Source organism: Morone saxatilis, unplaced genomic scaffold (assembly GCF_004916995.1).
Source record: "Morone saxatilis isolate NCDOM2014 unplaced genomic scaffold, NCSU_SB_2.0 Contig9, whole genome shotgun sequence".
Classification (NCBI taxonomy): domain Eukaryota; kingdom Metazoa; phylum Chordata; class Actinopteri; family Moronidae; genus Morone; species Morone saxatilis.
This window is the reverse complement of record NW_023340268.1, coordinates 76,289-92,467: the sequence shown is the minus strand read 5'-3', so window position 1 is coordinate 92,467 and position 16,179 is coordinate 76,289. Positions and strand designations below refer to the sequence as shown.

At 42.7% G+C, this 16,179-nt stretch overlaps 1 protein-coding gene across 1 annotated transcript; it reads left to right on the top strand.

The window, feature by feature from the left end:
- Positions 1-7,618: 7,618 nt before the first annotated feature.
- plekho1a (pleckstrin homology domain containing, family O member 1a) lies at positions 7,619-12,757 on the top strand (the record flags this gene model as incomplete). Its single annotated transcript, XM_035681506.1, is given in 8 exon segments — positions 7,619-7,759; positions 9,128-9,232; positions 9,399-9,500; positions 9,586-9,897; positions 10,314-10,411; positions 10,926-11,088; positions 11,172-11,284; positions 11,958-12,757. Coding segments are annotated over 6 exon segments (1,488 nt in total). The 3' UTR covers positions 12,751-12,757.
- Positions 12,758-16,179: the final 3,422 nt, after the last annotated feature.

Genomic DNA, 16,179 nt, shown 5'->3' with positions numbered 1-16,179 from the left:
CTGAACCGGCACGCAGCTGCACGGTGTGTTGTATTGGGATCAACCATTCCCCTGGAGTAACAAGATGTCGGAACAAAGATTTTGTTGCTGGCGGTTTCCGGAGGAACAAAAGGCGCCGCCGGTTAAACAGACTGGAGGCTGCGCTAACATAATTGAAACTTGTCAGATGTCATCTTAAAGCTTGCCATTTTTAGGGCCATCTGCCAAAGCCATGGAGATTCATGACAAAAAGCCCAGGCCGGCAGTAAACTGATCAGCTTAAACCAGGAATGACCCCACAAGGTTACATGCAAAGATCCTTGATACGCTGTAGGGATTTTATTCAGTTTGGTAGAGTTTTACATGTATATTCTGTTTCTGGAAAGCTGAAAGCTTGCCCTTGAATCAAGATCGTTTTTAGTTTAATTCGTGAGACAACTTGTTGAATAGGTAATTATCAAGGAATACCAACATATCACAGTTTGTCAGGGGTATGGAAACTAGGGAGAGTCTTTTGTCTCTTTTCATTTTATCGCTAACCATTACTTGGAGAACTGGGTTTTTACATCAATCTTGAATTCATCTGGATGTACAAGACATTTTCTATAATTGTCTGTTTTTTAATCTCGATGTCCTAGGACTGGGAAACACTTGTGTAAGCTTTAGGGCTTTTTTTTTGGAAAGATAGTTATTATTGAACTCGCATTCCATCGACGTTTCCCGGCTGTTTTCATAGTTGGTCAACTAATCCAAACAACAGAAGTGATACTTTTTTTGCTCAGGAAGCCTTATCGGTAAACACCTGCTATCATTTTATTGCTGAAATGCATGACAACTAGAACACAATTAAACAATTGCAAAAACAGTTTTAGTAACTTGCTGCTAAATTCAAAGCCAGCAATTTTCAATAAAAACTTTTATAGTACGAGTCCAAATATCAACATTATCAAGACAGAAAACCGGATGAATGATGTTAACGACTGCTCTGAGGATGAGATGAGCACAGGGTGCGTACAAATCGTGGTGAAATTTCGCACGGAAAATGTGTCACTGCTGGTGTGTTGGGGTGGTGTGCTGTGTGTGCCCTGTGTGTGTGTGTGTTGTGTGGTGTGTGTGGTGTGGTGTGTCGGAGAGTGTGTGTGTGTGTGCTGTGTGTGTGGTGTTGGTGTGTGGTTCCACTATGCTGGCAGGCTTTGCGGTGCTGAGATCAACCCTTGTTTTTTTGGGGTCTGCCAGGAAGTCAGAAAACAAGAGGAGCGACGACTTCAGGATTATGTCAGATGGAGCGGTGATGATCACCTGGTACTGTCACCACCGTGTGCTGAGGAGAGGACGAAGAGTTGAAGATAAGAGAGAGTGTGAGGAGTGAGAGGAATTGGAGGATGGAAACATATAGTTAAAATCAAAGTAAAGTTGTCTTTTGGTGTTTGTTGTCTGTCCATTCTTTTGGTTTCCGTGATTTTCATAAGACAACTAGGGTTTCACTTCTCCATGTGTTCGTTTTGCCCTTCATACGTCTGCCGCTGTTAGATCCCTACACAGATATAGAACCCGGATCTGTTTATTATTTATTTATTTTCACCGACTATTATTACTGTGCACGTTTCCACTGTCTTGTCAGAACTTGGCGGCTCAAACTCAAAATTGCGGTTGGGGGCCACTCCTGGGTTTGGGTAATCTCACATTACCTTAATGCCACTCAGTGTTCGAGGGCACTACAAGAAAGTGCCCCGAATATTTCATGGACAAATATTTAAACACTAAAATCACTTGGTTTAGCCCATACTTTGGTGGCAGGGGTGAGTGCAGGTTTGTTAACGACACACCCAAAACACACGTTGAATTACAGTTCATTAGGTCGTAAATTTTTTCATCACAATCAACTTTTATTCGCCCAACATTAAACTTCTACATTTCGTCTCGATAGCCCTGGGGAGATCAGTGGGTGGAGGTAAGTATTCTGTTCGATGATGATTTCTGAAGTTTTGCACCATAAGCCCTTTGGTCTGCCTTGCGAGAAACAGGAGCATTTTCTAAAACAGGCTTAGTATGACTTAGTAGACTATGATGGAAGGCACATTAAATTTGTTGGATTTAGAAAGCCCACAAGAGAGGACCTGCGCGACTGACATGTCTGGATAAGTAAAGTAATACCTTTAAACTGTAATGCCAAACGTCAGTTGCCAGCATAATTTGGGTGCAATATCTATTACAGAACAACTTAGAACAGGGAGCTTTAATCCTCGACTGCAGTCTCCAGCACTCTGCTCCAACTTGATGCGCGAGCTATGTTTTTCTGGGGAAAACATGAAATAAAAACACACAACGTACTGCCAATCTGAATTGCCTATAAGGTAAACAGAGAGGAGGGTGGTGAAGTGGGAAGGTTTTTATTAAAAAGTGACTGTACAAAATTACCATCTCTGGGGGAGAACACAAATCCTGCATAAGGGAGGAAAGCACATTCAGCGCCAGCAGATGAAATGAAGGGCCAAAGAGACAATTATCTCTGTGGAGGAGGGAGGGGAGAAGAAGAATAAAGACGTAGCCTCCCATCAACTTTGAACTAGGACCTATCTTCAAAAGGATGTGCCACAGGGACTCTTCAGACCAGGGGTCGGGGTTTGCAGGCCAACAGCCTCTGAAACGTAATAAAACACTTTAGCCAACAGGGCTGTTTATAGACGGACAGGGAGTTACTAGAAAATTAATTTTTAAAATTTTTAATCTTTATTTTGTTCCAAAAGGTGACATCACTTTGAGTCAAATTTTATACAACTTTTAGTAGGTACTTAAAGTCTGTAAAGCTAAATTTTAAGCTGATTATCTTCTAAATCCACCTTATACATGGTTGATAAAGCTTAGGTTGTTTTGAAACATTATAAAAGACTTGCTAAACTATGCGGGACTGAATTTTGGGGAGTTTTTTCTCTTTTCTTTAACGGTTTTGGTTTTCACCTGTAAACAGATTTATGGGTGCTAAAATCTGCTGGATTTTCCCTTTAAAACCTCAAGGTCAAAAACCTTTCCCACCATGAATGGGACGGCTTATTCCAAACTTTGGATTGGACCATAAACGTGGTGAGGCTTTAATACCTCTCAGCTGCCTTGCTCAAACGTGTAAACTCTTTTCTTTCTCTCTCTGTCGTTTTTTTCGTATTATGAAGCATCTCCGGGTCCATCCCCCTCTGGCCTCACGTCGACTTTGCGGTATTTCTTTTCTGCAGTTTAAAGGAGACAGAACAGAAACCAGACTGCAGGCGGAGAAAGCTCAAAAACTAGCTGGACAGGATGGAAACATGGAGCATAACTGAGGAATAATGACGAACGGACAATTATTTTTTTCTTTGCAGGCGTTGCAGATGTGGCCTCTGTGTGCTTACAATTAAGATTCATTCTTCGGCCGCCCTTTAAAGGGCTTGGCTCAATAGCTGCAGTACAGGTGATAATAAAAACTTAAGTTAAGTACTTGGATTCTGTAGGTAAGAATCCAAAAAGCATCGCAGCCAGCTTATGGGACAGCCGTGCTCCACCTATGTCAGGAAGTACAACGCGCTGTAACTGGGTTGGAAACAGCGAAGTTCAGTGGGACAAAACATAATACAATGCAAGAAAATGTAGAGCAAAATTATCTGATTAAACTTGCCATGTGGATTAAAATTAAAAAAGTCTTAGTTTTACCAGTGGCAGCCGGATGTTTAGCGGCCGTGTAAGAAGAGCTGAACGCAAACCATATCACTCTATAAGCTTTGGTCAACAGTTGTATTTATTGTTACGGAGCTTACTTTCAAATTAGATCGGCTTGACTGTAGGACTGTAACTAACAATTATTACACGTTCCATCAAGAGTTAATCTGCTTCATAATTTTAGTAGTCTATAATTAGTCTTTTAATCTTTGTTGGTCTGGAACAACAGTCTGAACCCAAAGCATTTGTCTTATTTTTGCAACAACATAAATGCAAAAAAAAAAGCAAGCAAATCTTGTCACATTTGAAGAAGTGCGAACTAAGCGATCTCTGTATATACTTAATCAGGTTACCAAAAAAAGTTTGGGTGATTAAACTTTTGCCGGTGGTTTAATGCATCAATTTTTAAATCACGTTATTTATTCCAGCGATTCCTTTTGATTTTGAATCACTCTTACACACATAAACTGCACCTCAGTGGCAAAAATGTATTCAGGTTGCTACCTGCACTTGGCAGTTGTATTGGTAGAAGTTGAAAAATTCACAGTGTCTGTGCTGTTAATTTGGAATCAAGTGTGGCTATGTATTTTTTGATTTTCTTCACAGTGGTGGGACGTCACCCATACTGGGGTGGGGCCGTATGACGGCATTTTAACTTTCTTGTCCACGCAGACCTGTTGGGAGTCTCATCTGTCAGGGAGAGAACAGTCTTGATTAAATCTAGTTTACTTCCTGGGCTGCTAACGTCGATAGCCAGCTTGCTGCATTTAAACGGTCACAGAAGTCCTGACGAGAGGATCCAACCTCTCGGGGCCTAAAAGAGATATGGGAGGTGAAAATTTGCCTGAAAAGATTCCCGCCAACTCCTGAACTGCTCCGACATCCTCCCTCCAAAAGTCGTTCGTACGACACATCAGCAGCGATATGCAGGAAACGGAGTAGAAAACTCCAGCGGAGACGATGTGATGACAGGGCCGCTGACCTGCCAGGTCCACCGCCACGTATCTGCACTCTGGAGAGAAGCCAGAGGGAGGGCAGAGATGTCCACAGAGTTTGGCAACCTCAGAGGGCCTCGAGTCCTGTGTCTCTACCAACTGGAATATTATTTGTTTTTTGGTGTTGGTTGGTTTGTGTGCTGGGTTGGTCCCACTTCGCTCCAGACTAATAAGTACACTCCAAAACCTTGCTTGGAGGATTCCTGATTTTTGTACTGAACATTAACGGTTCCCAGATGCTGGAATCCTTGATAACTTTTGGTGATGCCCGTCTGGGTGCCCATCATTTGCTGGTTCAAATTCAACTTGGGTTCGTAGCGATTGTTTTGGTTACGACCTAAATACTACGAAACTTGAATTGACGTGTCCATGGAGCCTCAGGCTGCCACTTTTGTGTCTTTTTTTAGTTGCTTTAATTTTTTAGCACAAATGTTAGCCATGTGGAGACGACCTGAAAACTAAGAGGTTGAAACATTGAGAAGAATGATACCTGCTAAACATCACATGGTTATCATTGCTGGAGCAAATGGTTAGCATTTTAGCTAATAAGCACGGACTCTTACACCTCTGTCCCACAATCCTCATTTATAAACTGTTTTTATCAGTCAGTTTTACAAAGAATATTAAGCAATATTTGTTATTATTTACTGCAAACAGGAGAGCTATTGTTGGGAGCCTTGTCCGAAGAACCACAAAATTTATTCGTTAATTCTTCTCGCCAGCAGAAGCAGCCCTGGCCTTTGGTTTCTTTTGGTGGCAAGGCTTATTGTGGTGAAATATGTGTTTTCATGACAGCACCACTCAAAACCAATGCCTATTTATTGATATCTGCTGGTCTAGTTTAATATACTTTATTTTTGTCACTTTTCACAAAGAAACCTGCCATACAGGTCAGTTAATTGGTGTGTAGATTGTGGCACACCTGGTTTAGTCTTGTTAAAATTTAGGGTGCAATCACCACAACAACATCAAAAATACTTTACCTTTGTAGAAGGGGAATAGGCTGTCTTTGGAATGTTACCACAGGGGTTTTGGGGTCAGCCCAGCCATGCAGCACACACAGTGAACGACCCTTCGGACCCAGATTTTACCTCTGATCTCTGTCCCCATTGACCTGCACAGAGATGCTCTGAAACTGGACACATAAACACAGAAACTATACAACCTCAAAAGCGAACTCACAAACAAGATCTGACTGATGTTTACTTTAATATATTATACCTCTTGTCGTTGTAGACGTCAGTTTGTCGCCGGAGGGTTCTGAAATGGATGTCAAGGGTTGTGTTGATGCCGCGCGCCTCGCCGGTGCAGAAGATGAAGTTGATTCAAGCCCAAAGCCGCCAAATGGAAAAGTGGGAAAACGCACAATGTCTGGGGCCTTGTGAAGCCAGGAAGAACCCTGAATTGCCGCTGCCAACCAATTGATTGTTGAGATTGTTGATTGTGTTTCAGGAGATGTTGAGGAAGAGCTGCAGTCTTGTGGTGATCGCCCAATCATCAAACACTTGCCAAGGTTTTTTTGACTTTTCAACGAAAACAATGGAAGAACATCCATAATGCATTTGCTCATTTCCCTCCCATAATGCTGTAGGCAGCCCTGCCACCAACAGCACACCACCGACTTTCCTCTTTTCTGTAACGAGAGCCCTTCCGCAGTGTAGAACTTTATTACGATATGTGCTGCCAACAATGAGGCTCAAAACCCAACATTCAGCATGTTTTTCCAAGGGGGTTTTGGGAAGGTTTAGGGAGCGAAAAAAACAAATATTAAAACATTCATCTTTTAAAGGATTACATAGAATTGACTTCGGATCTCCAACTATGCGTGTGTCTTGGTGTCGGAGAGTTCAATCTGACGCTCTATTCAAGATCTCAATAATGAGTTAACATATATCTGTGAAAAGGCGTTGAATCTCATTCTTAATAAGGCCGCAACATCTGTTTTGATGATCCATGCAGCTGTGCCAAAATCAATCGTGGCTCTGTAGGTGCCACTCACAGTTGGTTTGTTCCGCCTAACAGGTTAGTTGTCGTTTATGGCTTTACACTCCAACTATGGGTATTTGTTCGGGTTTTTTTGTTGTGGCGCGGAAGTGGGGTACACAGGAATTAATTTGGGAAGAGAAGGTGTGATACGTTTGTTGTCTATCCTGGATCTATGAGTGAAGGCGTGTGTTTCAGTGATGATGTATACCTAACTATCTGATAAGCTTAATTTGAGATTAATGTGGAAGAAGCCTATTTTGGTTCACGGTCACTAAAGCATTTTTGGGGTTTGAATCGCCTCATTCTTTAGGTTTGCTACACCATAGAGAGGTTCGTGACTAGTTATGTCGTATCTAGTCCAACCTTTTGCGTGACCTAGTAGTTGTCCTATAAGGTTGATCGTTTTGTATCCACCTTTTTTTCACGTAGGGTTTATGATGTGGATTTCGTTATTGGAAACCATCATACTAAAAGCATCTGTCAGGACTAACAAGTTAGCGCTCTGAAGTTTTTGCTCGTTTGTTACCTTATCCAGGGGATTCTAAAAAGAACAGCCCCCCCTCTCCCCCCCACAACGCGCGCGCGCACCTTCTCCTGAGAGATTCAAACAAACCCCTCTCACTCCGCGCCACCTCGCGCGCGCGCTCGGCACGCGTCTCGCCACCCCTCACCCCGCTTCGCGGCGTCCTTGAACCCGGATTGCTTTTAGTGTGGAAGTTCTGTATAAGACACACTATGACAGTCGTACAGAAGATTGTGATTTGAGTCAATTCGTCGGGTGGTCTGACAGCATTTATGAAAGGATCCCTATCAGAGAAAGACCTTTAGTTTAAACCACAAACAGCGGGTAAGTATTCCACTCTCCACCAGACTCCAGACACAAAAACACTCATTTTACTTCATTCAAAGTGGACAGAAACAGAATAAAACACCTGTAACGAACGTGTTTTGTGTGTTTTGTGTGTTTACAGGTGAAAGATGAGCGGAAGGCACAGGAAGTGTTTGACTTGGCTGATTATGAGCGTTCGGAGGAGCTGAGGAAAGCGAAGAGTCGCAGCAAGAAGAACCACAGCCGCTTCACCCTGCTGCGCTGCCGGCAGCCAGGAAACACCGTGAGTCACATGATACTCAGGAACTGACCTCCTGTCAGTCTCGTTGACCTGCAGCAGAATGATGGTGGTTGTAATGGATGGTTAAATATCAATAACACTGATGTGACATATTAGCTAGCTCAGTGTTCTACGTGGTAAACAGCTAATGAACTAAATAATAATAAATAAATATCTGGCTGGCCACAACTCGCCCCTGTTGTTCGGGGTCTATAAAGTGTTGGTGCTGCGCTGGAAGTTGTTTGGTTGTCAAAACCCAAAGAACTGGTTCGGGATTAGGCACACTAAACATTAACAAAAACATTAGCTACATTAGCTACATTAGCACAGGACTGTACTTAAAGCAGCTTGTTGATATTGTCGCCCCCATGTGGACAACAGTGGTAGTGTTTGTATTGCCTCATTTCATTGATTTCAAGGGAATCCGACCCGGTGGAAGACATTAATAACAACTGTATAGAAATATCGGATCTGTGTTCGTGTACGTCACATAGAGGCATCCGTATTAAAGTCCTCCTTCCTTCACTCTGTTTCTGTCCGTTTTCACTGTTTCTGTCTTCCTCCTCTCGTGTCCTCTGTGCTCAGAGATTACTCTGCCCAGCCTGACTCACTCTTTCGCTGCATTGGTGGATTTCCTCCTTCGGCCGTCTCAGGATTGGTGGATTAGATTGTATTTCACCCACCGAGCCTCGACTGCAGCCATTGGCCGAGCTGTGCTGGTTTTATTCTCCTCTGGAAAGATTTAATCCTCAGAATCCCATTAGTCCGCCAGAGGACGAGTTTACAGCATAATAATCTCTGCAAACACTTTCACATGTTAGTCTGCCTCTCTCACCCACTCTCTCTCTGTTACAGACACAGGCCTGAACAGAGAATATATAATATAATATAATACATAATATATATTATAGATTAATAGAGAATATAAAGACATTATTCTTGAGTTGATTCTGTATAAAATGTCTTTGTTTTATTTTATAAGTGTGAAATTAACTAAACAGTTTCATTGATATTTAAACAACCGCAGTTATTAAGTATTTCTTAAGAATATTAAAAAACATGTAATCTGTCAGCTACAATGACAACGACTTTCATGACATTACAGAAGTCTGTTTTAAATCATTCCAGCACATTTAAACTAAAGGACCAGTGTTGAGGATTTAGTGGCCTCTAGCAATGACATTGCAAATGGCAACCAAGTGAATACCCCTCGCGTTACCATCCCCTATGGTGAGAAACTACTTGCTTGACCTTCAAAATGGTCAACAGATGAACATTTCTGTCAGTTTGTTTTTGTCTGGTTAACCGTGGACAGGTGCTGTATCTTTATCGCTAACCAAACATTAAAGTAAAGGTTTTGTCTTTTTTCAGGCTCCCAACCTTTTGTTTCTGGCTGTGAGTCCGGAGGAAAAGGAATCATGGGTCAACGCCCTCAACGTGGCAATCATCAAAGCCAAGAACCGCATTTTAGACGAGGTATGGATGTTGGTCAACATTTATTTACCTTGATGAGACTGATTAAGATTTAAAAAAGGTTACTGACCTCCGCAGAAGTGCATTGTTGGATGGATTCTTTTTAAAGTGAGTTAAATATAAATGTTCTTCAGACAGCACCAGAGTCAGTTTGTACGTGTCTGTCCAGGTGACCATCGAGGAGGACAGTGCACTGGTTCATCCCACTAGAGACCGGGCCAAGATTCCTCATGGCCGCCGGCTGCCGACGAGAGGACACCTCATGGCTGTGGTACCGGCATCTCTTTTTCTTAATCAAAGCCTTTTTAAAACAAGACATTATTATCTTTAATAATCATTTTGTTCATTCCCCTCAGGCGTCCACCTCTTCCCATGGCATGCTGACCCTTGACCTGGTTGCTGAAGAAGATGGTTTCTCTCCGGACTACGAAGGCGACTCGCAGGAATCCTGGGAGAACAGCTTCCAAGCCGACCTGCAAATGTCGTGTGGACAGGTTGTCGGATCTCGGGGTGTTGGAGTTCGTCAGCGAGCCGACACAGATGTGTCAAAGCTGCGGGTGACCTCGAAGGAACCCAAAGTAAAAACCGGCAGTCTGCCCAGGGGGAGTGAGCGTTCCTGGGGCAAACAGTCTCACTTGGAGGCCTCCAAGGTCCACAAGACTCAGCAGGTGCAGGTCGGTAAAGTCTAGCATTGTGATCCTTTTAGATCATAGTTTTATCTATGTAATGTACGTAGCCGAAAGCACACATGGAAGTCCTAGAGTTTTGTACGAGATTAAATTGGAGACCTGAATCTAAAGACCCAACCTTCAACAGGTCCTGGACTACAGCTCGCCATGCGAATGCTCCCTAATCCAACTTGAGCCTGAATCTTTATCCCAGAACCTCATTGGAGAATCTCTGGTTTATTCAACCAAATTTTAGATTTTTGTTTTGGTGGAGAGACACACAATATTTCTATGGGATTTGGGCACTATAACTCTAACCTTTGTCCTTGTGTCATCAATGTAAGACATTAATATGCAAACATTTCCATTGAATCACAGGTACGAACAGCAGCCTTAAATCAAATGTTACCTTTCAGGTCCTTCAGGCTCAGTCTCGGACACCGCAGCCGGGGAAGAGGTTCAGCATGCAGGGCCGGAGTCGCTGTGCCTCCATGGATGAAGTCCTGTCCTCCAGGTACACCTGAACACAGCTCCTTATCTGACACACCACATTCACACGAGCATCTCCATCAACATACAGTAACCTTAAATATTTGTCCTAAGGTAGGTCTAATACACTTGAGAACAACAGTTGAAAACTAATGGATCCATTGTCCATCCATCCATCAGACCAAGCAAGGTAGCTCTAGTTGTGTCTTCCTGCTTCTTCTGGGTGATCCCAAGACATTCCCAGACTTGATGGGATATGCAATCCCTACTGTATGTTCTGGATCTGTCTAGGGTCTTCCTCATCCAGAAGGCATCCTGATCCAATACTTGCACAACCCCAATTGGCTTTTTTTGGAGATGGTTGACAGTCCAGTCCAGATGTAAAAGAAGAGGGATGGAGGGAGGGATGGATGGATGATGAATGGAGGGAGGGATGGATGGATCTTTAAGGTTAATTTCTGCTTGTAAAGGTTCAATGTCTTTCTCTGTTTTTCTTTCCTCCTTTCGTCCTTACCCTCCTCCTCCATCCCATTCTTCAGACCGGCGATGATTCGCTCTGAATTGCGCTCCGCTCTGCGTCGATGTCCAACTGAAGAGGAGGCGGGGGGTGGAGCTTCAGTGCAGCCGGTTGGTCAGCTGCAGAGCCTGATCGCCCAGAGGATGCAGAGAGCTCAGGAGCTGCTGGAGGAGATGAGACTGCAGGTACCTCGTCCATGTGTTCATTGAGCCTAGCTCATTAACCAGAATCAAATAAAATATAATTAGGACTAATGTGTGATTCACAGGAGCTGCAGAAGGCAAAAGCAGAGAGAGAACAAGCAGGCAGCTCAACTTATCTGAAGGGCATCGACTCCCCTCGCCTCCACCACCTCAGGGGCTCAGACTCTCCTCACTCCAGGTTGGTTTTATTATTTTCCTCCTAAGTATGTGCACTTTTAATCTCTCCAAATTAAGTCAAGGGAGGACATGAGATCGTCTTTCTGTCCTTCACACTGAACACTTGGTGGATTACTTAAAGTTAATATGGGCATTTGGATTTCACATTGGAGTCACAGTAATAGCTATCAGAGTTTTCTCTCCAAATTAACTCTGGTTCTTGAACTGGTTCCATTCAAATACCAGAACATGTTTCCACCAGTTTTGAGTGGAACCATTGAAATCAAGGATGTGTCACCAACAGGGGGCGCTGCACAGCAACCTGTAGAATATGACACACCCACTTTGGCGCCCAAAGAAAAACTGATATATTTTGGTTCCAACTGGGACCAAATTTCTTTTTGGTCAAAACCAGACGTGTGAACTGGAACAGAGCTATACGAGTCCTCACCAATGGGTACTAGAATATACCCATTCGCTTCTCGAATTACATTTATGATGTTGCACTTAAAAAGTGACAAAAGTAGTAGTAAGAATCGAAAAAGAAACCTGGAAAAGAAGTTCAACCTGCCTGCTTTCACACCTGTGGGCAAAACGCTCGTTTGTACAACATGAGTTTGTGAAGATGGAAACACAGGCCTGCCTGATTTTTTAAACGGGATCCAAGTTTAACTGATTTTTGTTGTCCTCCTCAGCAGGTCGTCTGGATCTCCAAGGAGCAGGAGCAGCGACTCTCCTCGTCTCCGGGGTAAAGACTCTCCTCGTCTGAGAGGGAGAGAGTCTCCACGATCCAAAGCAAAGAGGAATCGCTCCAAAGGGGCCGACTCGCCTCGCTCCAGAGGATCCCATTCACCTGCCGCTAAAGCAAACGACTCTCCTCGACTGACCACCACTGACTCTCCTCAGACGAAGAGGTCCGAAGCAGTCCACTCGCCAAAACTCAAGGGATCATCCAGCTCCTCTTGTGCCAACTTTCCTCAGCAGAAGTCACCTCCATGCATCAGAGGATCCGACTCCTCTCAGCTCAAAGGATCTGATTCACCACAAATCAGCGAAACCGACTCCCCAAGTCTGGGGAGCAGCAAGGAGTCACCCTGCCTGAGCCAGAAGAACTCCCCAAGTCTTTCTGGATCCTTTGAGTCCTCGCAGCCCAAAACCCCCGAAAAACACAGCTCGTCTCCACCTCCGCCCTCTTCGCTTCCCTCCCTGCTGTCGGAGGAGGACCTGGAGGTGGAGAACAGGCGAGCAGAGGCTGAGCGTCTCCTGGAGGAGGCTGTGTCGTCGTGGAAGGAGGCACAGGAGGTCCTGCAGGAGGTGAAGGAGCTGCAGAGCCAGACACTGCGGCGGCAGCGCAGGAAGACCTACGAGAAGATGACGACTATAGCGGCAGCGGCTGGGTTGCCCACGGCGACCACGGCAGCAGACGAGGACGACACACCCACCTCGCCGACGTCACCTGAGGACGACGACGAGTCCGAGACGCCTTGACAAGGATTCTTTTCTAGAAATATTTATTGAATTTTCTCCATGAGAGTAGCAGTGTTTCTTAGCATGCTGATGCACAAAAGACAGAATTTTCATAATTTTTAATTCCTCAAACATTTTTTCATCTTTTAATCGGACGGAAGGATGCACCTGAACACTTAAGCAATGTGGATTATTGTGAAACCAGCGATACAGTTCTTCCCAGGAGGTTTAATGACTTTAATCCTCCACAGTGCACTAGACGCCCTCTCTCTTCTGCTGCCCGTTTGATGCCACAAAAGATGTCACGTTTAATTTGAGCAGATTTTAATGGAGGAGAGGCGCTTCCCTTCACCTTCCCCAACGGTGCTGCACGCTTTTCTTTTTTGTCTCTTTTTGCTGAAAGTGAAGCGAAATGCCTCTCCGAATATTTCAAAGACTTTTTACCCCCATGAGGTTTTTTGGATATTTGGGGTTTTGTTTTTTTCCGAGCAAAGATGTCAACATTTCTACAATGGGAGACTTTTTCAAAGTAAAGGCACTGAAGAGCACTATGTTTCCTACGGGCACGGTGGGGGGGGTTCTTTTTAAGTAATGGCACACTTATTGAGAGTTTAAATATTTATTACCTGATTTATTTGCTAATATGTATTAAGTCTGCTTGTGTGACATTTCTGTTGAAACTAGGGATGAGCGAGTACCATTATCTGCAACAACATTAACTGTACTCAACTTAAACGTTAATGGGCGGGGCTACGTCAAAGTTTAAGCCTGAAATGACTTCGGGTTGATCAGAAGTTGCTATATTTATGAGAAAACTATTTACAGTATGGATCTTTAGAGCAGTTTAAGATAACTAATTACAGAAGTGTTTTCAATAAAAGTTGCTATATTTACATACAGATATTGACACATTATCTGTACTGGACACTCGCTCAGCCCTTGTTAAAAAGATCTTATGAATTGTCTCTGCTTTAGTTGTAGCCCCATATTGACCAGATTAATCAACCTACAACAAAAATCAGGGAGTTTGTTCACCACCCAAGAGATAATAAGCAATAATGTCAATAAGAAATAAAGAAAATGTCTTCACTTCACTTCACTTCACTGATCACTTACGGCTGTAACATAAACGTGGTCACATTAACCTGCTCGGAGGCTCCTGTAACACATTATTTAAATAATGTTCTGGTATTTTTGAAGTGGGTTTGTATGAGGTACACAGTCAGTGTGTTACCTGCAGGAGCAAACAGGAAGTGGAGCAATGTATAACAATAATAATAATAATAATAATAATAATGTAATTATATAAAAACATATTTCCAAACAAATAACTTTATAGAATAAATCGGATCCAGTCAGCGATGAGTGAAGTCGTAGTATCACTAGTTTAGTTAGCGTTGTGGTAGTTGCAAAACAAAACTCCCATAGAGAAACTGCTGATTTAAGGCAGCTAGTAATAAATGAGTTGATCGAGTTTATATTGCATACTGTTAGTGTTTATCCTTTAGAGGGCTCCTAAAAATATATATTATTATTATTAAAAATATTTAGAACATTTTCACGGCTATGTCCATCTCCACACTGGAGGGGGCGCTATGTATAAGTACCTCATACAACCGCACTCAGAAACACCAGAACTATCCCTTTAAATGATGAAATTGAAGCACTGAAAATATACATAATGAAACATTCGCGTCACAGACAAATGACAACGCGTTGTACTGAGATACAGAAAGGTAGAAACCTCATTGATCGCTGCTTTACATCTGACCAAATTGCAGAGGTCAATATAAGCAAGTTGAACACAGAGATTCAGACTGAACTATAAAAGCCACTGTTACTCTCTCAGTGACTGAATAAATCCCAGCATCAGGTTCAGTTTCTCAACTTTATAACAAACCAACTCTAATGAGAATGTGTTCACAATGAAGAGAGTTACAGTGGTTCAGTCTGAATCTCTCAGTGTTGGTAACTAACGGATCTTGACCTCTCCAATATGGCGGCCGTGCAGTCAAATGGAGAACGCCGTATCTACGTTTTTATATCTGTGACTTAATGTCTGGATTTAAGTCTCGCGGACACAAATGAGGAAACATAGAATAAATAAATAGATTTTACTGTATGTTTATCAAACTAACATTTATGGACTCACAAATAAACAAAATTAGACCTAATTAGCGCGACACTGTTAAAATACACTTTTATTTATTATATGGAGGACGAGCTGTTTTCAGACCGATCAGCTGATCAATATCAGTATCTGTTTCACACATTTTGTGTTGGTTGTTGTAACTTTAAGTAACTGAGTTTCTGTCACAATGTTTAACGGATGTTTTTTGGTGTTTTTGCACATTTGTGAGACGAGTAGAAGACGACAGCGACGGGTTGCACACGGCCGTCGTTCTGTGAGTGACGTTGGTGAATCACTGTATTAAAAACTGTTCTTTTCTTTTATTTAAAGATTTATATGTTGATGTTGTTTGAATTACTGTATACAGCAATGCATTGTGGGTAAATGGAGCCACACAGTTTATTTTCAGTTTGAAGCATACAGACTTCGTTTTCACACAGAAATAAAATAAGATTTAAAACAGAACTGAAGTGAGATTATTATTAATATGAATGTTTTTATTCTGTCGTTACTGAACTAAAACTGACTGTAGATTTTTGTAGATTTTACGTTGAAATTGGAGAATCAGTAAGACATTTGATCTGGACTTTAAGGTCGTCGATGTATCAGCAGATATTGTAGAAACACTGCGTTTTACAGCCGTCCTCACTGAACCTAACGAGGGATTTAAAGTCTGAGTCTGGTGAGAGTGGTCTTTTATATCTCATCAGCTCGATCGATGATTTTATCTCATTATGACTTTAATCCTGCTAATAATCAACATTTTCACTAAATATAACTGCAATCTGATTCTTTTTGTATCCTGATTACTCAGTTAGATGTAATCCATTACTCCCTCGTTCCCGCTGTATAATCTCTATAAAAATCAGATTAGAAGCTTCTGCTGTTCGCTCGATATAACGTGTGCAGATACTTCCTGATTCCAGTCACATGATCCACTCATCCAGCTGTACTATTGGCCGACAGCCCGGCACACGCACACAGAGTCAGTGATGTGTGTGTGTGCGTGACGCTGTTTGTTCTGCCCTACATCTGCTCTGCTCCACATTACAGCTCACTGACCTGACTGAGTGTGTGTGTGTGTGTGAGAGAGTGTGTGTGTGTGATTATATATGCATGTGTGAGCATTTCTTAATGACTAATCTGCTGACTTTATGTGTGTCGACACATCAGACACTTTAAACTGTAGAGAGAGATATCCCCTTTGTCCAACAGCTGAGAGTGAAAAGAGATAAAAGTTGAAATGATAAGTGGAAATGTTATCTGGCTAACGATAGCTTTCTGTTAGCCAAGATCAGTTAGCTAACTGTAGCTAAGCT